The sequence below is a fragment of the Grampus griseus genome (assembly GCF_964374135.1).
Source record: "Grampus griseus genome assembly, chromosome: 6".
NCBI lineage: Eukaryota > Metazoa > Chordata > Mammalia > Artiodactyla > Delphinidae > Grampus > Grampus griseus.
The window spans coordinates 75066-99193 of NC_139000.1; the positions used below are offsets into that span (position 1 = coordinate 75066).

Here is a 24128-nt window from a genome sequence, read left to right on the forward strand (position 1 = left end):
CCATGAGGTTCTATTTTATACACAACTGGATTTGATTTTTGAGTATTCTATTTCAGACTATTTGCATCTACCTTCGCTGAGCGAACACTTGGAGTGCCTGCCTGCTGTGCGTCAGGCAGTCTTCAGGCACTTGACATCCTCAGTCGACAAAACAAAGCCCCCGCCTCACAGATCTGTGCAAGGAGAGAGCTCTCTGAAGTGGAGCCAGGAGGCCTGGATGGAATCTGGCCTTTGACCACTTCATGTCCTAATGCAGGCCTCCAGAACATCTGTCAGAAGCTCAAGACACTTATCAGACACCTACCCTACAATGCCTGGTGACAGCCGTCCTTGAAGGACACACAGTTCCCTTCTTGTGTCAGAGCGCAGCCTCGTGGCTTTTGTCTTACAAGCCCCCGACTCTTTCTCTTCCCCAGGACACTCTTTTTATTTTAGCCAAATCTGTGTCTCTTGAATTGCAGTTCTTAAGACCCCAAAACACTTCTTATTTGCAGCCTCCTGCAGTTTTTTTGGTTGACAGAGCTCACGCTCTGTCTGCATTTTGCTTTCCTTACACTGTCTTTGCCGGGCTGTGGGGTCAAGGTTGTCCGAGCCCCATGAAATGGTTTCTTCCCTTCTCTGGAAGTGTCTGAGTCCATTATCATCTGTTCCTTAAAGGCGTGGCAAAACTCACCTTATAACTCCCCGAGCCCTGCGCAGGAGGCAGGAAGGCAGGAAGAGAGCTTTGACTAGGGATTCCATTTCTCTAATGGTTATAAAATTATCCAGTTCTTTTTTCTTCTTGAGCTGATTTAAGTAACTGATGTTTTCCTATAGAAGTGCACATTTCATCTAAGTTTTCAAACCTATTGGCATAAAGTTGCCATAATATTCTTTTGGGATTTTAAAAATATCTCCCTTTTCTGTAGTTATACCTCCCTTTTAGGCTATACTTTCAAAAAAAATATTTTTTTATTGAAGCATAGTTGATGTACAATATTATGTAAGTTACAGGTGTACAATACAGTGATTCACAATTTTTAAAGGTTATATGCCATTTATAGTTATTATAAAATGTCTATATTCCCTATATCGTACAATATATCCTTGTAGCTTATTTTATACGTAATAGTTTGTACCTCTTACCCCTATATTGCCCCTCCCCTCTCCCCTTTCCCCACTGGTAACCACTCTTTTATTCTCTTTATCTGTGAGTCTGCTTCTTTTTCATTATATTCACTAGTTTGTTGCATTGGGCTATACTTTTTATTTGTGCTTTTTTTCTTGATCAGTCTTGCTATAAAGTTATCTACTTTATTAGCCTTATTGAGAACGAGCTTTCTAGGATTTTGTTATCTTGGTATTTTAGTTTTATGTTTCATTAATGTCTGCTCTTAGCATCATTTTTTCCTGCTTTCAATTTCTCTTTGGTTTACTCTATTATTCTTTTTTCTAGATTTTTAAGATGAGCACTTAACTTATTTATTTTTAGTCATTCTCTTATCTTGATAATTGCTTTTAAGACTCTAAGTTTTCCTCTAAGTATTGCTTCAGACTCATCCTATGAGCTTTGCTAATTATTGTTCAGTCCTAAATATTCTGTACTGCCCACTGTGCTGTCTTCTTCAACCCAAACCCTCAGCTTTCAAATATGGGGAAGATCTTAAGTGACTGTTTACTAGTGCTTTCTATTTATTTAAGTAATATCAAGAATGTGCTGGACTTCCCTGGTGGTTCAGTGGTTCGGAATCTGCCTGCCAGTGCAGGGGACACGGGTTCGATCCCTGGTCCCGGAAGATCCCACATGCTGCAGAGCAACTAAGCCCGTGTGCCACAATTACTGAGCCTGTGCTCTAGAGCCTGCGAGCCACAACTACTGAAGCCCACGTGCCTAGAGCCTGTGCTCCGCAATGAGAAGCCTGCGCACCTTAACGAAGAGTAGCCCTGCTCGCTGCAACTAGAGAAAGCCCGCGCAAAGCAACAAAGACCCAACGCAGCCAAAGAAAAATAAACAACATAAATAAATTTTTTAAAAAAAAGAATGTGCGCTGTAGGACTGTGATTCTTTAATGCTTGTAGAAATTTCCGGAGCGACTTAACAAGTGATCGGTTTCTGTGAATGCTCCTTGTGCCCCCAATAATGGCTATTTTATTCACTATCAATCGGCAAGTTCTGTGCGCACCAGCCGATTTGTGACTGCTGTGCTCGTGAGTTCTTTTACATCCTGTCTAATCCCTGATCAGCTTCATCCTTCAGTCTGATAGAAGTATAAGTCTCTTAAAAGAGGGTGGACTGCTGATTTCTCCCTGTAATTCTGTCGGGTTTTGCTTGGTATGCTTTTTGAGCCGTGCCGTGAGGCTGCATCTTCCTCTTATTGTTGCGTAATGTACTTCCTGATTTTTACAACAGCTTTTTTCTCACCTTCTTTTTCACTTCTATTTTGGCTGATGTTAACATTACACCAGCTTTCTTTTGGTTAAGGTCTACTTAGTTTATCTTTTTGTACCCATTTAATTTTAAATTATGTACTATTTCAAACATTCAGAAAGGTACAATGAATAATATTTAAAGCTCTGTGTACCCATTACCCAGCTTAAGAAATAAAACTTTAAAATGTAGCTGAAGTTCCCTCAATAGAAATCTCCAGTCTCGTTCCTCCTCTCCCCCAGCCCACCTCACCCTGAATTTGGTGTTAAACATTCCCATGCAAGCTTTTACACCTGTACTTCCATATATACCATAAACTTGTTATGCAATGTGTTTTGAAACAAGATGTTTCCATCCTTATTAAATATTTAGTATCATATGCTAAACCATAATGGAAAATAATGGAAAAAGAATGTATATATGTATAACTGAATCACTTTGTTGTACAGCAGAAATTAACACAACATTGTAAATCAACTATACTTCAATTTAAAAAATTAGTTAAATAGTATCATATGCCTTGTATTATTTCAAATCTTGCTTTTCTTTTTTTTTTAGCTTAACATTGCTTGTGATCCATGTTAATATAGTTAATTCTAGGTCATTCACGGTCTTGCTGCGCAGACGGAACACACCCTCCTTATCCACTCTCCTGATGATGAACAATCAAGAGGTTTCCAGCGTTTTGCCATCATACACGATGCTGCTGTGATGGTCTCGCAGGTCTCTCTCTGTGCATTAGGCCAGGGACCTTCCAGAGCACATACCCACAACAGCAACTGCTGTGTGTGAGTTCCGGTGGGCTAGATACTGTGACATTACTTTCCACAGTGGTTCTGCCAACCCCCCAGCAGCACAAAGGAACCCTCATTTCTCCACCTCTTCTCTAAACCTTGAGACTGTTAGATTTCTTAATTTCAGCTAAACTGACAGGTGGCTTTACTGTGCATTTCCTGACTATGCGTAAACAGATGACGGTTTTTACAGGTCTACGCATCAGCCCGATTTCCTGTCCCGAGTTCCTTGCTTGTACACTTTGCCCTTTCCTGCTGCATTATTTGTCTTGCCTTTTTGATTTGTGGAAGGCTTCGATTTATTCTGGTTATTGGTTATTTATTCTGGCTGTTGCTTATTAGCTAATGCTGTGGAAACATCTACTCCCAGCCTATGACTTCTTCGTTTGACCTTTTTATGGTGTCTTTTGATGCACAGAAATTTGTATTTCAATAGCCAAACCTGTCAAAGCTTTCCTTTATGACCTGTGCTTTTCTACATCTCCCTTAAGAAGGCTCTCCCTGCTTTCAGTCAGTAACATTACTCTCCTGTATGCTCTAAAGTTTCAGAGTCGCTCTTCACATCTACGTCTTAATTCATCTGAACTGATACTCAAATCTGCTACAGGGTAGAAATCCAACTCCACGTTTTTGTCTATGGATAACCAAACTGTCCATCTGCAGTGACAACATGAGTGTTCTGTGTATGTAAGTATTTCATCTGTAAATAATGACATTTTTCTTTCTTCCTTGGCAATGCTGAGAAATGTTATTTCATTTTTTTCTTATTCTACTGCACTAAGACCACTGATACTAGCATAATCTGCTAAGGGTTTTTATTTGCAAGGAGTGTTGGGTTTTATCACGGGATTTTCTTTTAGAAAAAAAAATTCACGATGGACAGTTTCAAACATACAAAGTGGACAGTGTAATATATCCCTACGTACTCATCACCCAGCTTCAACCATCAACACAATTTGTCAGTCTTGTTTCATCTGCCTCTCTCTCTGGTGCTTGGCTGTGCTTTTGCTAGAGTTCAAATGTTTTCTCTGATCATATGTGTTTTTTTTCCTTCTTTAATCTGTTAAGATGAATTACATTAATAGACCTTCTAACGTTAAATCATCTTGCGTTTCTAGGATAAATTCAAGTTGATCATAAAGATGATCTTTAAGTACATCCAGTACTTCCCTCAGGACGTTTTGTCTCTCTGTGTGTGACAGTAATCTATATGTTCGTTCTCTTATATTGCCCTTGTCTAGTGTTTTCATATCAAGGTTATTCCAGTCTCATAAAAAGGGTGGGTGTTTCCTCTTTGACTTCCCTGGAGCCGTCTGTATAAAATTGGAGTAACCTTTCTGAAATATGCAGCAGAATTCACTTGTAAACCTGTCAGCGTGTCTCCAGGGCAGGTAGATTTTTCAATTATTCAATTAGTATTCAGAAATTATTCAGTTTCTGAAATAGCCCAGCTTTTCTGCTTCTCCTTGGGTGAATGCACCTTTTCTCCCCATTTATCCTCTTTCCTAGACGTATCCATATCCGTGTCTGCAGCGCTTTCAGCAGTTGGCTGTGACTCTCAGAATCTGTGTCTGGGTGTGTCTTTCTTCCACCTCGAATTGCGGCTCTCTGAGTGGGAATTCCAGGCCAACAGGGACCGTCCTCCAATATTTTAAAGTTGCTTTTCCCAGACCTTCTGGCATCATTGCCACGAGAGGCCTGCCATCAGACTGGCATTCTTTTGCAGGAGCTCTGTCTTTCTAGAACAGATTTCAAGATTTTCTCTGTATCAGGCTGTGTCCAGGTCTCAGCTCTTTCTGGAACATCGCTGGCGCCCTCTCTCTCCACCTCTGAGCCGCAGCTGGCTCAGGTCCTCCGTGTTCCTGAGAGGATCACGTCAGTGTGCGGTTCAGCCTCCACTTTTTATTTAAGCAGCTGTGTCTTTTACTTCCAGGAATGTTACTTAGTTATCTTTCGCATTAACCGGAGATCCTCAGGTCCGAGGTGGCTTTCTTCCGTAATTTTGTGCTGAGTTCTTCCTTCACCCTCTGAGGGTTAACGGCGCCTGCATTAGTGTGCTGCTTCAGTTTCTTAGGAGCGGCTCACCCTCCACCTGTGGGCGTGGTCAGGCAGCTTCACCAGGAGCAGAGTTCAAGCTGTTCTCCCCCTGGTCACATGCCTCCCTGTGCCCTCTCCAACCCCATTCAGAAGCAGGGGCTCCGGCCTGGGTCTCAGGCCCTCGACCCAGCATCATCCTGTGGGCGTCACAGGCCCGGCTGGGCCAACAGTCTGTCCTGGCCGTCCTCTCAGCCTCCTCCAGCCTCGACCACTCTCTCGGCCTCCTTAAAGGGCTGGACGCTTCCCCAGCTCTGAGTCAGTCAAGCCATTGGCGATGCTTCTGATGGAGAAGGTGCGAAGGGTAGTACGCTGACGGGCAACCCAATCCTTAAAGCTCAGAGGACGGCGAAGCCACAGGACCCGAAAGTGGGGTCGGACAGGAAACAGAACGATGACAGCCCGGGGTCTGGAGTCCTGCCAGGCCGGGAGCAGACGAACCTCTGGGAAAAGAGCTGCTCTGCTCCACCCAGGTCGGGAGGGGGGCTTGCGGGTGACATCACGAGACTGAGTCACTCTGTCAGCAAGCGTCTAGTGTGGTTCAAACGGTCGGCTGGAAAGACGCCTTCCTTTGAGAGAGGAGCCCCAAAGGTCCCCTCTCCATACACTCATTGTGGCTCCAGCGCTGGCTGGGGGGCAGCGCCAGCGGCCCCAGAGGCCAGGAGCCAGGCAGGGCCCTGGCCAGAGCACCTGCAGCCTGTGGGCTTCCCTAAGTGCCATTGTGGGCACCCCCGCCGCCCCCGCCTGTCCTGCTTGGCCTCAGGTGTGGCGGAGGGTGCTCATTGGTGAGGCCAGTTGTGGGGCACCCAGGGGCCACAGCTCTGTGAGGGGGACAGCGCTGAACCGGGAGAGTCCTCAAGAGGGAACCAAGGCTCAGCGTCCCCAGGGGCTGCGGGCGGCATGTTTCCAGACACAAAGGGAAACAGGGGCCGCTGGGGCCAAGCCATTGGAGGGAGAAGCCTGGGGAGTGCTTTCCACTCGACTCTCAATGGACGACGGCTGTGATCGGTTCCAGGTCTCGGGGGCAGAGAGGTAAGTGGCGACCTGAAGCCAGGGCCTCCCAAGGTGTCCACCTGTTCCTCGGGCAGCTCCTTCCGACCTGGTCCCAGCGCGGGGGGCGCACGTCAGAGGCGGGAGGGGCTGACGGGGAAGGCAGGCTGTGTGCCCTGCACACCCGGCAGGGGGGCCCCACACGCCAGAAGTGAGCCAGGAGCGGGAGCCTTACCTGGAAGACCGTGAGGATGGCGGCGGGGAAGGTGTCGAAGTTGGTCGTCGGAGTCTCGTCCTGAAAGTTGAACCTGCGAGGAACAAGGGTCTTGGACAGAGGCAGCTCCATCGGGCTGGACGGGCCGCGTCTGGTGCCGGCGGCCCCCCTCAGGACCCTCAGGGAGGGGAGCGGAGGACGCGCCCGGGGCGGCACCATCCCCTCTGAGCGCTGCGTCCGGGGCCCGGCCTCACTTACTGTCCCCCGAAGAGCTGCATGCCCAGCAGGGCGAAGACCACGATGAAGAGGAAGAGCAGGAAGAGCAGGCTGATGATCGACTTCATGGAGTTGAGCAGCGACACCACCAGGTTCCGCAGGGAGCTCCAGTACCTGCGGGGAGAGGCCTGGTCCGAGCGCCTGGACGCCCGGACACGGACGCACGTGCCTGTGGCTTCCGGCGCCTGCTGGCCTGAGGGCCCACGCTCGGTGTGTGGAGAGTACTTTCTCAGGGGTCCAGACCACCCGTCTGGGCCGCGCCCGCCCCCTGCCCACCGGGACAGCAGACGCCAAGGGTCCAGCGCTAGGCTCACGGTCGCCTCCTACACCTGCTCCCCAGTCTCCCCACCCCCACGACCACGCTGCCTTCGCCCCTCAACCCCCTCAGGCCAACTCGCGGGAAGCGAGGGCCACGGCCACACAGGAGAAGGGGCTGCACTGGAGCATCCGTCAGCATCGCCACCCTCAGCACGCGGGTCCCCGCGCAAAGAGCCTCCACTGAGCAGGCCGGGCACGGGGTGCAGACGCTGACCCCAGCGGCCCTTCCCAGAGGTCCAGGGCCACACAGTGCGGAGCAGCCCTCCAGCCTCGACTCCCCTCCACCCCACCCCTCCAACGCTCCTGGGGGTCCGAGACTCTGTCCCTCTCATTCAGCTGGCCCCCCCTGGCTCACAGGCCCCCTGAGGTCTGCCCACGGTCTAGCTGCTGCTGGCTCGCTGGGTGATGAGTCCCCTCCAGCTGCGACCCCCAGGAGAGCCCAGGCAGACGTACCACATGCCTCTGTGCCTTTGCACTTGCTGTCCTCTGCCCTGGACTAGGGCATCTGCCTGGGGCATCCCTGGGCCCTTGTCCCCAAGGCTGCTTCACAGAGGCCCACCATCCTCCTCAGGCTCTCTGACTAGGTAGGTGAGAGTTAACGGGAGATGGGCTGGAAGACTCCAAACAGCCTTGTCGTGGGATGGGCGGGGTGTAGGTCAGCCCACGTCAGGACAGGGGCCACCCGCTTTTCAGGAGGAAATGGAGCTGCTAAGATGCCAGGCCCACGACCAAGGAGAGGGCAGCACCGGCCGTCACCTCCTGAAGCCCCTTCTCCCGCAGAAGCAGCAGAGCACGGAGGGCAGGCGGCGCAGGGCACCCAGCAGCCTTTGTGGGCCAAGCCGGCCGAACTCCTGTCAAAGCTCCTCCACGGTTAAACTGTCCTGACCTCGAATGGCCTCAGGTTTGGATTTAAAACAGAATAGAAAGACCGGGAGGCTGTGTCGGTCACTGCAGCGGGGGCCTGGAGCCCAAGCCACCTGCGCAGGCTCGGTCTGGACCGTCCCACAGTCGTCGTGACCCAGGCCACCAGGGACACTGCGCGGAGGCCGGTGCCAGGCACGTGCGGGCCACGCGCTCCAGCCGCTCGCGGGGTGGGAGCCTCAGAGCCTCGGGGTGGCTCGGGTACCACTGTGGAGTCCTACGGCCATGGCCGTTGGGGTGAGGGCAGCTCTGCTGCTGCTGAGACAGCTGTGGACAAGGGCGGCCCCCCTTCCCAGCACTGCTGATCTGGCAGAGATGGGGGAGGTTTGGCCTGCGTCGCATTCTGGCCTGGGCCTCAGCCTCCTTGTGGGCAAAAAGGAGAGACCTCCTTCCAGGCTGTGAAGAGCCAAGTGGGATGAAACTGAATACACGGTCAGGGCCCTGTCCTGCCACCGAGGACAGGCCAGGCAGCGTCGGCCCCGAGTGGAAAAGGCAGGTCTGGGAGTTCAGGTCAGAAGGTCAGAGTCCCGTCGGGCCAGGACGGGAGCAGGGCTGCAGGGTAGGTGAGCAGACTTAGGGGCGGGACGATGGGAAAACATCCATCTGATAACCTCTGTTTTCTCTATCAACTATGGAGCAGAGTCATCCTTTGAGGTTGAAAGGTGGGCTTGCTGATTTCAAGAGAGGAGACAGGGTGAAACCGTGGGGAACGAGCTAACGAAAGAACCAGAAGTGCTGGGGCAGTGCTGAGGCTGGACATGGCGCTGCAGGTAGACAGGCTCCCAGGGCCGACACGAAGTCCTGTGGGCTGTGGCCCTCGCTTGCGTGGGCTGCTTTGTGACTGTCTTCTGTTTTTAACCAGTTAAAACCCACAGAAAGAGATTCCAGGCCGCTGAGGGCAAGACCCACGCCGCCCGTCCCCAGGAGCGGCACCCGTGTTGGCTTGGCTCCCACACTGCCTGCGCCCCCGCCCCCCAAAGCGCACGGATGACATACTTCGTGACTTTGAAGATTCTCAGCAGCCGGAGTGCCCGCAGCACACTGATCCCAAAGGAGGTTCCTGGCTTGATGGCCGCCCAGACCACTTCGAAGATGCTCCCCACGATGACCTGCAACGGAGATGAGTCAGCCTGGGGCGCGCGTGCGGCTGCTTCTCTCCGTAAGCATCTGCCCCACCCACCCTGTCTGCAGCTCAAGCCACAGAAGGCGACAGGAGGCACAGGCCTCACACTGAGCCCCCGCCGCCTCCGGGAGCTGCAGACGGTGTCCGCCCTTCCCCCACCCAGACACACCAGGAGGACACAGAACAGGGGCGAGTGGGGCTGCAGCTTTCCCGGCAGATCCTAAAGCCTCCTCGTCTGATGCCTCCCCTGTGCTCCATCACAGCCCGGTGACCCTCTGGGGCCGGCAAACCGCCTGCGACAGCTTTGACTGTCACGCTGCTCTCACACAGACGAGCAGACTCTGCTTCCTTGTAACATCCCCTTTCTGGTCCTGCCACCTCTGAGATGCTCCAGTTCATAACTGCATCTTGTCTTCTTCCGAACAGCGGGAGCCAGCAAGTACCACCAAGGATAGATGGGCGCAAGCCTGCCCCTTGTTTCACCAACAGTCATCCTGGGCGCCGTCCACGTTGGTGGACCGGGACTTGCGGGCAAGAGGCCTGCCCCTCCTTCCAGCCACTCCTCAGCATCAGTGTCTCATGTGAGGGACTCAGAAAGGACAGAGCAGCAGGGCTGAAGCACAGCGGACCCCTCACCCAACGGCAGCCAAACAGAATTCCCTCCCTGGCCACTGCACCTCACAGGGCACACCCGGGCTTGCGGTCAGCGTGAGCGCTCGTGTGCCCTTCGTGCGTGTGGCTAATTCTCACTCCCTCTAAGCTGGCTTCTGCAGCTGGTGGGGAGAACTCCACTGCCGAACGTCGATCTCTTAAATTCCCTTTCGCTTCGCTGGGCTCACACATCACCCAAGGTTTCAGTCGCTTCCACCCACTTCATACCAGCTGCAAACAGGATCAGCTCGACATCAACACCTCACCAAGCCTGACCAACAGCGACTATGCCAGGGCAGCGGTCCCTGCGGGTTAGCGCTGGTCCACGACCCTGCGTGTCTGGTCTGCTGGCTGCGCCAGCTCCGCATCGCCCCAAATGCACAGCCTTCCGCTGCACGTTTCCCCCCTGGACGCAAGCACACCATTCAGGGGAGATCAGACCTGCTCACAGCTGCCGCACCCGCTACGGCCCTAGCAGGGCAGCGAATGGAGCGAGCTTGCCGCGTCTGTCCTTGGTCCCCCGAAAGTCACCACCGGTTCGTCTCAGCGTCACGCAGCACCCAGATCGTGCCCGGGGCCGAGGCCTGCTGTGTTCGGAATCTGCTTTCTTCTCACTGTCACTCTTCCAACATGTCTCCTATTTCCCAGTAAGCCTCAGAATTTGCTCGCATTGGTTCACAATGTAGGTGGCCTCTCAGGACGGCCCCCATGATCCCCACTGCTTCGGGTTCCCCCCTTGTACACCCCCGTCCCCTGGAGGGTGGGCTGGACCTAGTGACCCACTTCCAGCAAACAGAACACAACAAACGTGACGGGCTGGCACCTCTGAGAACAGTTACAAGAAGCCTGAGGCTTTGGCCTTCGTGCTCTCGGCCCTCTCTTGGGCCACGGCTGCTGTGTTGTGAGGACACTGGGGCAGCCTGTGCAGAGGCCCACGTGACCAGGCCCGAGCCTGCCAGCAGCCGCCAGAGTGAGGCCGGAGGATGACTCTCTGAGGTCTGTCAACAGTCACGAGCACAAGCTTGGAAGCGAGCTCTCCAGCCCAGCGGGGGCTGCGAGGACTGAACCTCAGGAGGGACCCGAGAGTCACAGCCTGACTGCTCCCCCACCAGAATGAGAGGACAACATGTGCTGCCTTAAGCCACTAAGCCCTGGAGTAACTTGTTATCCAGAAGGAAAGACCAATGCCGACTTCGGAAGCAGGAGTGCCGTGCTGCTGAACTAAGGTGCCCAGGCGCGGGGCGGCTCTGGAGTCGGGGGGCGGCCCCAAGCAGCACAGCGGCGACGGCCTGAGGCGCCCTGAACACACTCTTCCGAGGACTCTGGACGCTGAAGGTGCCGCCCGTGAGGCCTGCAGGAGAGTGAGGGGGCACAGGAAACTAAGGAGGGGAGCGGGCAGAGAGCCACGCTGCAGCCGCAGGGGCAGCGGAGACGTGCCTCCTGCGCTGGGGCGCTGGTGGAGGCGCCGTCCAAGCAGAGTGCACGCGGCGCTGCTGCCTGGCGTCTCCTGCTGCTCGCGGCCCAAGGCGGGAGGAGGGCGGGAACGGAGGAAGCGCTGCTAAGTGAAGAGAAGCCACAACTCGCTAGTTTGGGAGATGCTCAGCCTCTCCAGAGACCAAATAAGGCCAACGTTAAGAAATGGCATGGTCAAAAAAAAAAAGAAATGGCACGGTCTAAAAATGAAGCCAAGGGCACAGTGGGGGCTGGTATGGAAGATCCCAAAAGATCAAAGGCGGGGCCTCCGAGCATATTCAGCTGCTTTCCGGCCCTTCCAGGGATGTAGGGTGAGCCTCGCAAATGGGCCTCTCGAAGCAGTAAGTCCTCCAGGACGTGGGAGGGTGTTGACCTTGGTCATCTCAGCAGCAGCTCAGTCCGAGAAGGGCTCGTCTCTAAGAGAGCTGTGGGCACGGCTTCCGTCCAATGGACTGAACTCTGGGAAGGCTCACAACACACCCCCAATGCTCTTAAAAGGCTTACATGCACAAAAATGTCACCAGCTTGGGTTGAAATGCAAAAACCAAAATGAGGCCTTTGGATCCCACAATTCTACTAAGCAGGAAGCAGGCCAAGAAGACCTCAGCTGGAAACGTTCCCTACCTTCCACGGAAAGGGGAGGGGACTCGAACGTTCACTACCTTCCACGGAAAGGGGAGGGGACTCGAACGTTCGCTACCTTCCACGGAAAGGGAAGGGGACTCGGGTAAAACCAAGAGCCCAAGGGCTCCCAGGCCCCAGAACGAGTCAGGGCTTTCCCAACACGTGCTGGCTGCAGGCCAGCCGGCCCTCCTGTGCATCCCACTGGCCCTGTTTCGAACGGGAAGGTCTAAAGCAGCTACCCCTGCCCGTCCCGCTGCTGTATGCTGGGTGTGGGCGTGGATAGCTCGTCTCTCTCAGTTCACGGCTCTAAGATTGAAAGAAACTGTAGGAGCCTCAACCAGACCTGGGTCCGATTTGGATGACGAGATTCGGGGCGCTGAGCTGATGCTGTGATGGGATGCGTCTGGGGAACGGGGAGTGGAGGGGAGTGTATCTTACACTTACACCGTATCCTACACCGTATCCTACACCGTATCCTACACCGTATCTGGATCAGCAGACTGTGGTAGTCAGCCTCCGGGACGGCCCCCAAGGACCCCTGCCTCCTGGTGCTCGCATCCCTGGGTAGCATTCTCCCCATGAAAAGCGGGCGGGCCCGGCGACTCCTTCCTGACCAATGTTAGTACAACAGCAAGGCTGACGGCTGTCTCTCCTGAGACTGGTTTCTGTAGCCTCTGTCAGGTACTCGCATCACGAGCTGCCACACGGTGAGGACACGCAAGCAGCCTGTGGAGAGGCCACGGGACCGGGAAGCGGGGCCAGTCACCAACCACGAGCGAGTCCGATCAACAGCCTGTGAGGAGCCTGAACGCAACCCTCCAGTCCTGATCAAGCCTTGGGATGACTGCGTCCCCGGCCTCAGCTGGGCTGTAAACGTGTGAGAGATCCCGGGCCACAGGCACCCTGTAAAGCCACGCCTGGATTCCTGACCCTTAGAAACTGAGATAATAGATGCTTGTTTTAAGCTGCTACGTTTTGGAAAACTTTGTTGGCTTGTGTGCAAATTATTCCCCTGCCCTGGGGCCTAGCTGGTTCCCACACACCGTCACTCTGAAGTCTCCTCCCCTCTTTGGGTCCCCTCTGCCTATGCGCACCACAGCTTTCTTTGTAACCAAGAAGGCAAAGGAGTAGAAGAGTTGGCTTCCCCACAACCATCTATGAAAATCGCAGGTGCCCACGTGTCCCAGAGAGCACCTGGGCAGCCACCGCCTTCCCCCGCCCAGAGCTCAGGCAGCATGGCGGGTGTACGACGCCCACCCCGGGCTCCAGCACTGACTCCCCTGCACACTAGCTGGGCAGTCCTGGGCCCATCACACAACGTCGCCAGTTATTCATGCATGAAGTGAGTCGTCGTGAAAATCTGACAAAGTCGTAGACACTGTCTGTCAGCTGCACTGCAGCGCAGAGAGGAAAGGGTAACGTTAAACTGCATCCCAAGTCGAAGCTTTCCTTCGACCTAGGTCCAGCCTCCTCCCTGGCTTCTGAGAAGTCTGCAGAGGTGCAAGGCCTCCTCGGGCTGTGGCACGGCCGCTTCTCACTCAGAGCCTCCACCAGGTCAGAACTCAGCCTCTGGACAGATGTCAACAGCACCCCATCCCCAGGCTCTGGGCTCAACACAGGGAGGAGCCCAGGGAAGGGGACTCTTCGCTGCCCGGCCCTGTGCTCATCCACAGTGAGCCTCAGAAACACCTGCCTTCCAGGCCTCCCTCACCTGCAGAGGCTGGTGAAGGGACCCAGGCCCACTGCTCCCCTCCGGCCTCCCCAGGAAGCGCTGCTGCATGTGCCCAGGACCAGACCCACAGGAATGAAGGGGGTCAGGACCACAGCCCCCTTGAGCCTCCACGGGACAGCAGACATTCAGAAGATCGCACACCAGGTGCGGAGGAGGCCACAGAGCCTTAAGCTGATCTTGAGACTCTACAGACAGGGCCAGGGAGGGAAGGAGGCTGCCCATGGCCAGCACCCGCACCAGTCAGGGCCTGACCAGGACAGGCCTCCCCTGCCTGCCAGCAGCCTTTCTGACCCACAGGGGATCACAGTCCCCCAGCCCCCGGGCTCTGCTCCACAGGCCCCGGCTCACACTGGGTACGGCATCGTGGGAGGGGTGTGTGCGCTCTCCGGCCAGGACACCGCGGACCCGTCTGGACCCCCAGCAGGCGTCCCTGACGAGGTGGCTCACTCACCCCAAAATCGAAGCAGTTGAAGGAGGACCGGAAGTAGCTCCTGGGCCCCAGGCCGTACATCTTCAGGGACATCTCTGTGAGGAAGAGACCCAGGAAAACAAACTCTGCAAAGTCTAGGAGAAGCCGGAGAAGAGGGGGATTAGCTCGCGTCTCCTCCCACCTGGCTCCAGCCCAGACAGGAGGACACCAGACCTCTGGGCCGACCCAGGGTGGGGCTTCCAGGCCTGGCCGGTGGCCCCTGAGCTCCAACCTCAGCCCAGGACAGAACAGCCCGCGAACAGACAGGGAGTGTCGCAGAGAGGTGCTCCTTCCAGCTCGAAAGCTGAGTGCCCAGTGCCTTGGGACACAGAGGCAGCCTCCCAGGACTGGGCTCAAGAGTGAGTTCTGGGTCAAGGGCCCAAATCTCCCAGGGGAGGACCCAGGCGTCAGGCAGAGGGCGCCCAACCCCCGTGAGTGAGACTTCTGCCGTCAGTCTCATCCCGCGCTCCGTGCACTGACGGCAGCTGGAATCCCTCAGCCACCCGGCCAGAACCCCCGTCCCTCTGCGAGGCCCTCCTGACCCCCCTGGACGCACAGCAGCACCGTGTTGGGTTTTAACCATGTTTGCAGGCTCGCCCCCCTAAAGGCGAGTGTCCCTACCACCTGACACCCCCAGGCCCCCGCAGTACGAGTCTCCCAGGAGGCACCCATGCTTGCTGGGGGCCTTGGGGAGTCATACAGAGACCCCTGTGGGTGGGGTGCCTTGCGCTTCCCGCAGGCTGGGCCGGGCAGGCAGCAGTGGTGAGCAGGGCCTGCCTCAGCCCAGGGATCCCGCCACGGCAGTGCTGACCCGGCTGGCAGGACTGAAGGGAGGCTGCACTGGACCTGCTGCGAATCCAGCGCACACAGACACTACCCCTAACCCAGCCTGAGCATAAGGCAGGGTCAGAGCAAGAGGAAACAGTCCAAAAGCGGTACGAGGCCACAGACCGCAGGAGACGCAGCCGAGCTCGGCCACTCACGGGCTGCCAAACCAGGAATGCCAGACGTCAGAACAAGGCCACTGGCTTTGACCCTCATCCCAAAGCTGGAATCCACCTATCATTTCAGACAGTGAGCCTCTGACCCCAGGGCACGGGAGCCAGGGAAGCAGCTCAGCACCAAGGGCAGAGCCCACCATGCAGGGCCAGGGACCGAGGGGTCCAGTCACCAGGCAGTTGCCCACCCAGCCTCCCCAGGGCCTCTGGCATCCAGGCTAGTTGGGAGACTGGACCTCAAGCAGCTCATGCTAAAACAGATGGTAGAAGAGGGGGCCACACACTTGCTGCCCTCCCTGCACACCCCGAAATCTACACTCCCCCACAGCTCTCCACCCAGTGCTGCACAGAGGCAGCGGCCTCACTGGGCAGGTCTGCGGCAGCCGAGGCCCTGAACAAGCAGAGACATCAGTTCCACTGCCCACTGGGCACCATGCCTCACAGACACACACGTGATGGTCCATACGGCCCTGGAAGGCCTCGGGCAGGGGACCGGAGTACGTGGACAACCAGCTCCTGCCTGGCCTCTGAAACCAGTCAAAACCACCACCAGGGCACCCGAGCCGAGCACGGGACGAGTAACGAGACGGCAAAGCAGCCCTCCTGGAGGAACCGCAGGAGAGCCGTGCCCGAGTGCAGTGGGAACACAAGCCCCGGGGCCCCTGCCCCCCAGGGCCCCACGAGAGGAGCTCAGGTCCTGGGAGGAGCGACCACGGAGACGGGCACCCCAGCCACACACACGGCAGACCTTGGAGCTGACACTGCCTGGGTGTCCACCTTGCTCCCGAGAGACCAAAGCGGGAGCCCTGTGCATGAACGAGCACAGGAACCGCCGAAGGGGAGGCTTTCAGAGACAGGGGACACCTGGAGCGGAGCCCCCGGCACCCTGCCTGCTCCTTCTCTCTCCCAAGGAGGAGACCCTCAGCTTCACGAGCTCAGCCTCCCCTCAGAGGCCGAGAAAGGGTGCTCACGCATTCATCCCTAAAGCATTCATTCAACTAGCAGGCCCTGGCGCTACGCTGAGCTGGCCCGGGAGACAGCTGACCCCTCTCCCCAGAAGATTACAGGCTAGGGGAGCGGAGCAGGTAAGTTAAACAGTGTCTGCATTATAACAAGAGGACAGCGTGCTGTGGGGGGACAGAGGGGAGGGTGGTCAGGTCCATTCCGCGAGGCCTGGGGGTTCACGGGATGACAGCACCCACTCCCATCCCTCCTTCACCATCCAAGCCTCAGTCTCGGGGTCCTTGGTGCACTGGGAGCGGTGTGCTTGGTGGGCAGACAGTGAGGTGCACAGTGCCCGCGCTCTGCGGGGCGGCCAGCCTCAGGCCAGAGTCCCATGGCGAGCTCTGATGAAGCTGGTCCAGAAGGGGAGTCCCCACCTCTGCGTCTGCCTCCTGCAAGGCCTGCCCTCCCTTGCTGGGTCAGCCTGTCTCAGCTCCAGCCCAGCTGTCAAGGGCACTGAGCAGAGGTGTCCAGAGGCAGCACAGACCCACCCCTCCCTCCAGCCACTTTCCCTGGGGAATATGCTGATGAGCTCAGGGGTCTCCAGAAAACCACAGAGAAGGCAAGGCAGTGAGGGGGCAGATTCCCCGCCAGGGATACCTACGGCCTGGCCCAGCACCTGGACACTTCCAGCCTCGCGCTCCTGCATGTCAGACAAGCGACCAGGCCATGCGGCTCACCCCCAGCCCGCTCAGCTGGTGAATGCCCAGGAAACAAGGAGAAACCACAAGACTGACTGGGCGCCACCGGCTTCTTCCGAGGGAAGAAAAGGCCTGGTTAGGAGGCCCCAGGGAGCAGGCGCACCATTCGCCGAGGTAGGAGGAAGCCCTGTCTCCCCGGGCCCTACCCAGCCCCCAAGGGCGGGGAGACTGCAGCCTGAGGACTCAAGGCAGACACTGAATTCGGTCCCAAACCACGTCCCAAGCCACCAAACCACGGGTCCAGGACACATGATTCAGGGGCCAGGGCACCAGTTCCACGTGCACCCTCTGTGCCGTAACCCGCCCTCTCCCGGGGAGCCAGCCTGGCTGCTAGAAGCTCCCTGGGCTCCTCTTGCTTCCGCTTTCTCTTTGCCCTTTCCCATTATACCAGCAAAGATTTCAATCGAAGTTTGGGAAACAGTAGCCTGGACTCCTGCCCCCAACACAGGCCTCCCCGCCCACACTTCCAAGCAGCCCGCGGAGCCGTCTGTCCACCGCCCACAAGAACCCTTTAGCAGCTTCCCAGGCTCCCAGTTGGAGCTGCCCAGGCTCAGTGTGGCTGGCCCGTCAGGGGCCAGAACTGGGAGCCAGGACGGTTCTTCTCTGGAGAATGGCTCTCTTGGCCACCTAGGTGACTGCAGGCGCGCAGGGTTCCGAGCAGAGAGGGAGGCGCTTGCGGGGACCCAGAACAGGCTGTTTCCAGATCAGCCGCAGGCACGAGCAGGGTGAAGGTGGCTGACCCGGGGAAGGGGAAGGAGGGAGCACTGACCGCAGGACAGAAGTCCTTCGTGCAGTGTCTTCGGAGCTCTTGTGAGGCAAGACAACAAAGCAAGACCTTCAGTTGCACGTGCCCTGCAGGGCCCTTGGGTGTGAAGGGTCAGCCTGGTCCCTGGGGGGGACCTCAGCTCTTTGCCTCCTTGGAACTGTAGCCAGGGCCGGACAGGTCATGACCCAGAGCCCCTGGCCTGGCCTGAGGCTCATGGACACAGGCTTGCAAGGCATCCCTGGTCATGGACACACCCAGATTCAACCAACCAAGAAGACAAGCAGAAACAAGCAGAAGAGCCCGGGGAGGCCCCTGGGAGCCAGGACTCTCTCTCCTCAGGGGTCCGGGGCAGATGGCTCCCTCGTTCCCTGGGTCTAAAGCCCTTGTGGCGGAGGACACATGACCCTGGTGCCCCAGACCCCTCACTACCCCGATGGATGGGGGTCTAACCAGATCAGCCAGGCTCCCTGGAAGCAGGGCCCAGGTTGTTGGAGAGCCCTGGGATGGGGAGCCCAGGCCTGGGGCACAGCCAGGCCCCCAGCAGAGGCCCCTGGAGCACTTTAGTCAGCACAGGGGTCCCCTGCCCAGGGCATCCCAAAGCAACAGGTTGTGGACCGGAAGCGGTTCAGAAGAGGTTGGCGGAGGCGGGGCGGGGGCAGGGGTGGGGGCAGGGGCGGGTCCGGGCCCGGCTACGTACACAGCGCCGTGGTGAGCCGCTGGGGCTGGTTGTAGTGCACCATGGCCACGCACAGCGTGTTCAGGGCCACCACGCACAGCACCACCCAGTAGAAGCTCTGCGCCTTCACCAGACGCCGGATGAAGAACCGGAACATCTTCTCCTTCCTGCGGAAGTACGACGAGCTCTCCGTCTTCCCGCTCTTGAGGCTGGCTCGGGCAAAGGGGGACCCTGCGGGAACAGGGGCTCGCTGAGGACGTGGGGGACAGGTGGGCCCCAGGACACGCTCGCCCTCCGCCGCTGTGAGCCCCGCAGATGCGTCCTCGAGGACGTGCATCCCCCACCCCACAAGGACGCTTGCCCCCAGCCCTGGCCCAGCTCGAGGCCCCAGTTTTCCACAGGCACCAAGTGTGTCAGACCCGTTACCGACATTGTGCTAATGACCCGTGTCCCCTGCAGTGGGTCCTGACCCCACCCCCGCTTCACAAACGAGGGAACCCAGGGCCGCGGCGGTCTCCATGGCTGCTGGGCTCTGGGTGCGAGATCTGGATTGGACCCGGCCTCTCGTCCCCAGCGCCCCCGGCCACCGTCCAGGAGGGCAGCCCCGATGCTCCCAGGCCATTCCCACTCCTCTGTGCGGCCTGGGGAGCCCAGCTGCTTCTGGCCCTCCCTCCCTCTGTAGCTCAGGGGTCAGCAGCCAGTGACCACCTGCTTTTCAAGGAGTTTTACTGGAACACAGCCAAGCTCCTTTGCATCTGGCCCAGCTGCAGAGCTAAGTGTGGTCCACAGAGTCCCCAAAGCTCAGTCTCCAGAAAGTTTGCCAAGGAAGCCGCTCCTCTGCCCCGACTCACCAGCCAAACCCACTGCCCCCACCGTCACTTCCACGCCTGCGGCACCTCTGCTCTGCCCCACCGAGAAGCGCTGCGCTCACTGGCTCCTTCTCGGCTCCACGTCCCGGCGTCAATACCGCCCTTCTTTAGGCTCCAGCTAACAGGTCTCCAGCCCCCCAACGATCGCACCCTTATACAGCTGCACTCTGTCGGCTTGTCGGCCTGTTTCGTGCCCAACCCCCAGGCCACACTGAGCTCTGGGGGGACAGGGCCACCCTCTGCACCACCCAACCCCTCGCGCCACTTGACAAACGAGCGAGCAGACTTTGTGGGTGCTTGGAAGGTCTGAGTGCCTCCGAGTGCTCAAACCCAGCTGGCTCTGAACCCCTGGCCTGGCCGTCAGTCCCTGGGGAAGGAGCGTGTGGTGTGTGTTCGGTGGTGGAGGGCGCAGTCGCACAGGTTCGTGTGCGCGTCCACACCCAGACTCAACAGCACAGAGAGCATTATCAGGCTGCTGTTCTCTTGGATTCACTAAGTGAAGACGGGCCGAGGCCTCTGGAGAGACCTGTCTACAAGCTGAGCAGCTGCGTCGGGCAGGGAGACGCTGTGCCCCAGACACAGGAGGGGCGGCCCCGAGGAGCATCCGCCAGTCCGCCCTGTGGCGGGGTGGGGGGGGCGTGCAGGGCCCTAACGGGGAATTCCTGGCTCTAGACGCCACACCCCACCCACACCCACGGAAGACACTGCTCCGTCACAGCCTCTGGCTACGCCGGGACACAGCCTCCCAATCCACGGCCAGACACCAGCCAGTGCCGATTATTCGGGGCTGGCTCATTCAATGAAGCCTCTTGGCCAGCCTTGCCAAGGGTTGCAAAATGCCAAGGCCACAGCCAGCTCCCTCCTCAAAGGCAGCCCTGGGGCACAGAAGAAAGACAGGCACCCAGTACAGACAAGACGAGGAGAAACCGCCACACAGGCAGAGCCATCACGGACCCACCCTGTGAACCCACAGGCTCAGAAACCCCAGACACAGCCATTTAGAAACAGAGTCGCACACACGTGCTACACAGCATACCCGGACGCTGACCACGCCCCCAAAGACACTCAGATTCACACAGGCACACACCCGTGAACACACACAGGCCCGCTCTGGGGAGGGAGGTCAAGAGAACACTTGACTCAAGCAAACCACCTTGTGCATACCCATGGCCAGTGAGACAAGAAGCACATTCTCCACAGACACTCCCTGCTGGACAAGCCCCGTGAGGCCAGCCAAGCCCGGCCACGAGAAGGGCCTCAGGGCTGCTGCCCTCGCGTAGCTGCCTGGCCACCTCCGCCAGGGCCTTGGGGCCCCAGGGCGTTCCGGGCCTGGGTCCCAGCAAGCAGCTCGTGTGTGCTCACGTCAGCTCTCTTTTACGGTGCTCAAGGCAGTTCACAGGCAAAGTGAACACATGTCACACCCAGAATCGTAGCTTTGGGGGAACAGGAGGCACCGGGACTCCTTTTGGCTTTGTGCAGTTTTCAGGGTTAACTTAATCGGCATATATTCTTTATGACGAAAAGGCTTATTTCAAGAAAAATACGTATCTTCAAGCTCAAGCTAGGGGGCAATCGGGAATGAAATGGACTGTGGACGACAACAGAATTGAGCCCTGGTTAGGACAACGCGGGTGCCCACAAACACCTGGGTGTCTTCGCGCTGGGCCCAGACGGGGGCTCGTTAGTCAATATAACGCCTACGCCCGTCCTGCTTAGTGCCCACCCTTCAAGAACCGCCCTGAGCGGGGCACAGAAACGCAGGGTGGCCGCGACCTGCCCCTGCCCCCACAACCCTGCCAGGTCACAGGTCAGAGATCACAGGTGACAGGCAGGAAGTGCAAGTCCCCTTCCGGCTTAGTGGCTGCCTCTGCGGGCCTGGGGGGGGAGGTGGGCGGAAGTGACATGGGCTGAACACCAGGCATGTGGACGTGAGCCCCGTCTGCCCACGAGGCACGTGGCTGGTACACCCTCGCGGCTAGAGAGTCCCTACTGGAGACAGGTCCAGGGTCACATGCGCCCCACAGGGTCTCGGGGTTAAAGGAAACCATGCAGGCCAGCCCACTGGGCCCCGACCCGCAGCCAGCAGGGGGCGGGGAGCGGGGGGGCACCCCGGAGGTGCCAGGCCCCACATCCAGACCCGTGGGAACCAGCAGGTGCCAAGCCTGAGGGCCCCCGAGTGCAAGGAGACCCCTGGGCTCTGCCGGGGCCACGGGGGAGAGTCTACAGGGTCCCAGGATATGGCACAGCACGAAACCAACGCAAATAAAACTGAGAGAGAAAACAAAATTCCCTCCCAAAATCATTCAGCAGCTGAAAGGAAAGAAGTTCACTCTTAAAACCCCCAAACTAGTAGCCTCAAAAATGCAGCAAAGCAATCTTAAATAAACACAGGCAATGTAAGGAGAGAGAAATCATGAGGAAAAGGACGAGAGACACAAAGGAGCAAAGTAAGATACACATGAAGTAACAGGGACTCCAGGACTAAAAGGAACAAGGAAAGGGGGCTGAGTAACTGAACAACGGGAGAAAACATCCCTCATGTAGGAAGACCTGAGCCTGCAGCTGAGGCCCACTGCGTTCCTGACCCCAGGCAAAGGGAGTTACAGGCGATACCTTGTCTGTGCCAGGAAACGAGAGGACAGGGCAGTGACACCCACAGAACAAGAGACAATGACCACAGCAGCAAAAGCTCCCTCGTCCTGAGAACCATGGAGGACACCTGAGTATGACCGGAAGCAGCCAGTCCCCCACCTACACACCCGTCTAAGGGGGCAATAAGGAATGACAGAGCAGGCCTGAGACAAAGCAAAGCGCTGTGTGGTGCGCAGCGACCGCAAGATGAGAACCTCTACGTGACCGTGCGTGTGATGGAAAGGCTAAGTCAGGATTTCTGCACCCAGGGCAAACACAAGGACTAACAACAGCCGAGAACTAAATCCCCCAAACAACTCAAACCAGGAGTGGGGAGCGAGGAGGGCAAATGCTGCAAAGGTCACATCTTATGGGTTGTGGGTAAGGGCAGCGAGATGGGAAATAGGGCGACCTCGTTATGGAAAGAATGCATCTTGGTGGCAAAGAGGGTAGAGGAGTACACTAAAATAGCAAAGAAAACGTTTCTAATTCTGGGAGCAGGGAAGGGGAGGTAACCATTTGTGGGACAGAAATGGGAGGGGTCAGAAATGAGCAAAGGAGGAGAGGGTGATAAACGGCAACCGAATCAAAGCAGCAAAGCTGGGGAAAACAGAGGCCACAGTATGAAATATCGACACCAGATGTGAAGGGATGAGGAAGGAGAAAGTCACGGATGCCAACCCTTACACTGAACGGAGACAGACTGGATCCCTCCGTCAGGGACAGAGACCGTAAGACTGGGTTAAAAAAAGAAAAAGCAAACCCCAGCTAAATACTGCATGTAAGAAGAACACTTAAAATTCTTAAAATGATGAAGAAGAATTGAAAATGAAAGGGAAAGCAAAGATACCAAGCAATGCAAGCTAAAAACCAAAACCAATGGTAGTAACAGAAAGTATGACATTTGCTGTCAGACAAGGAATTGTCCAGTGGAGGAACTAAACGGATAAAGAAGGTATTGTGTGATGACGAAAAGCATAATTTACAAAGAAGATGTAACCGTCATAAACTCCACATCTACCAAAGCATATAGTGGCTAAATACATAAACAAAAGCCGTGAGAAATACAGGAGGAAGCGTCAAGGAAATGCAGATCAAAACCGTAAGGACTTATCACCTCACACTTGTCGGGATGGCGATTTCCAAAAAAGACAAAAGACAAGTGCTGGCGAGGATGTGGAGCAACTGGAACCCTCGTGCACTGTTGGTGGGAATGCAAACTGGTGTAGCCGCTGTGGAGAACAGTATGGAGGGTCCTCAAAAAAGTTGAAAATAAAACTACCTGATGATCCAGCAATCCTACTACTGGAAAGAGAGAGAGAAAGAGAGAGATCTCCAAAATAATTGAAATCAGAATCTTGATGAGATCTGAGCTCTCCATGTTCGCTGCAGCACTATTCAGAATAGATAAGATGTGGAAGCAACCTAAATGTCCACTGACAGATGAATGGATAGAGAAAATGTGGTCTATACACACCACAGAATACTACTCAGCCTTAAAAAAGGAGATTCTGCAACATGCACCAGCACGGACGGACCTTGAGGATGTCACGCTAAGTGAAACAAGCTACCTTCAGAAAGACAAATACTTCATGACTGATTACACGCACATGAGGTATCTAAAATAATGAAATTCATAAAACCAAAGACCGGGACGGTGGTGACCAGGGGCTGCTGGGCGGGGATGGCGAGCTGTGATGAACAGGAACAGAGTTTCAGTGAAGCAGGATGAACAAGCCCCGGAGACCTGCTGCCCAGCAGCACAGCACCTGCGATCAACAGTGATCCATTGCACACTTGGAATTGGAGAGGATGGATCTCATGATGTCATGATGTGTTCCTACCACACACACACAGAATTTTAAGGAAAAACAAATACAAGAGAAATTTATTGATAAAAAAATACAATGAAGTGGGAACGTTCAAAACACGTCTTTCAGAACTGAACAGACCTAGTGACAAAACACAAAGACCTAAAGAACTGGAGAACACAGTCAATAAACTTGACTTTAAGAGATACCCATACAACCAGACAACTCTCCAAAACAGAGCATACACTTTCCGTCAGTGAAACTTTTTAAAATCAGTCGTGAACTCAGAGTTTGAAAATTTCTAAACTTAGAGATTTACTGGCCACATTTCCCAATCAGTATCTGATAAAATTAGATATAATAAAAACATACTTATAAATTAAGAAGCACACTCGCAGATAACCTTTGCCTCAAGAGGAAAGTAAAGAAATTGTTATCTGGAAACAGTACAGAGGGGGACTTCACAACAAAGCTTTGTGCAGAGGAAAATATACAGCCGTAAGTGCTTTTGCTGTTAAAGAAGAAAAAAGAACAAGTGACACATTTTCAGAAGTTAGAAAAATAATAATAAAATAAATCAAAATAATG

At 55.8% G+C, this 24128-nt stretch overlaps 1 protein-coding gene across 1 annotated transcript in view; it reads right to left on the reverse strand.

Moving 5' to 3' along the window:
* CACNA1B (calcium voltage-gated channel subunit alpha1 B) overlaps positions 1 to 24128 on the reverse strand; it is a gene marked incomplete at both ends in the record, with an annotated part of 159300 nt that overhangs the window by 70031 nt on the left and 65141 nt on the right. The window contains 5 exons of the mRNA XM_082656260.1: positions 6521 to 6593; positions 6758 to 6889; positions 9011 to 9123; positions 14069 to 14181; positions 18251 to 18460. Of these exons, the coding sequence (XP_082512386.1) occupies positions 6521 to 6593; positions 6758 to 6889; positions 9011 to 9123; positions 14069 to 14181; positions 18251 to 18460 (641 nt within the window). The remainder of the gene's footprint in view (positions 1 to 6520; positions 6594 to 6757; positions 6890 to 9010; positions 9124 to 14068; positions 14182 to 18250; positions 18461 to 24128) is intronic.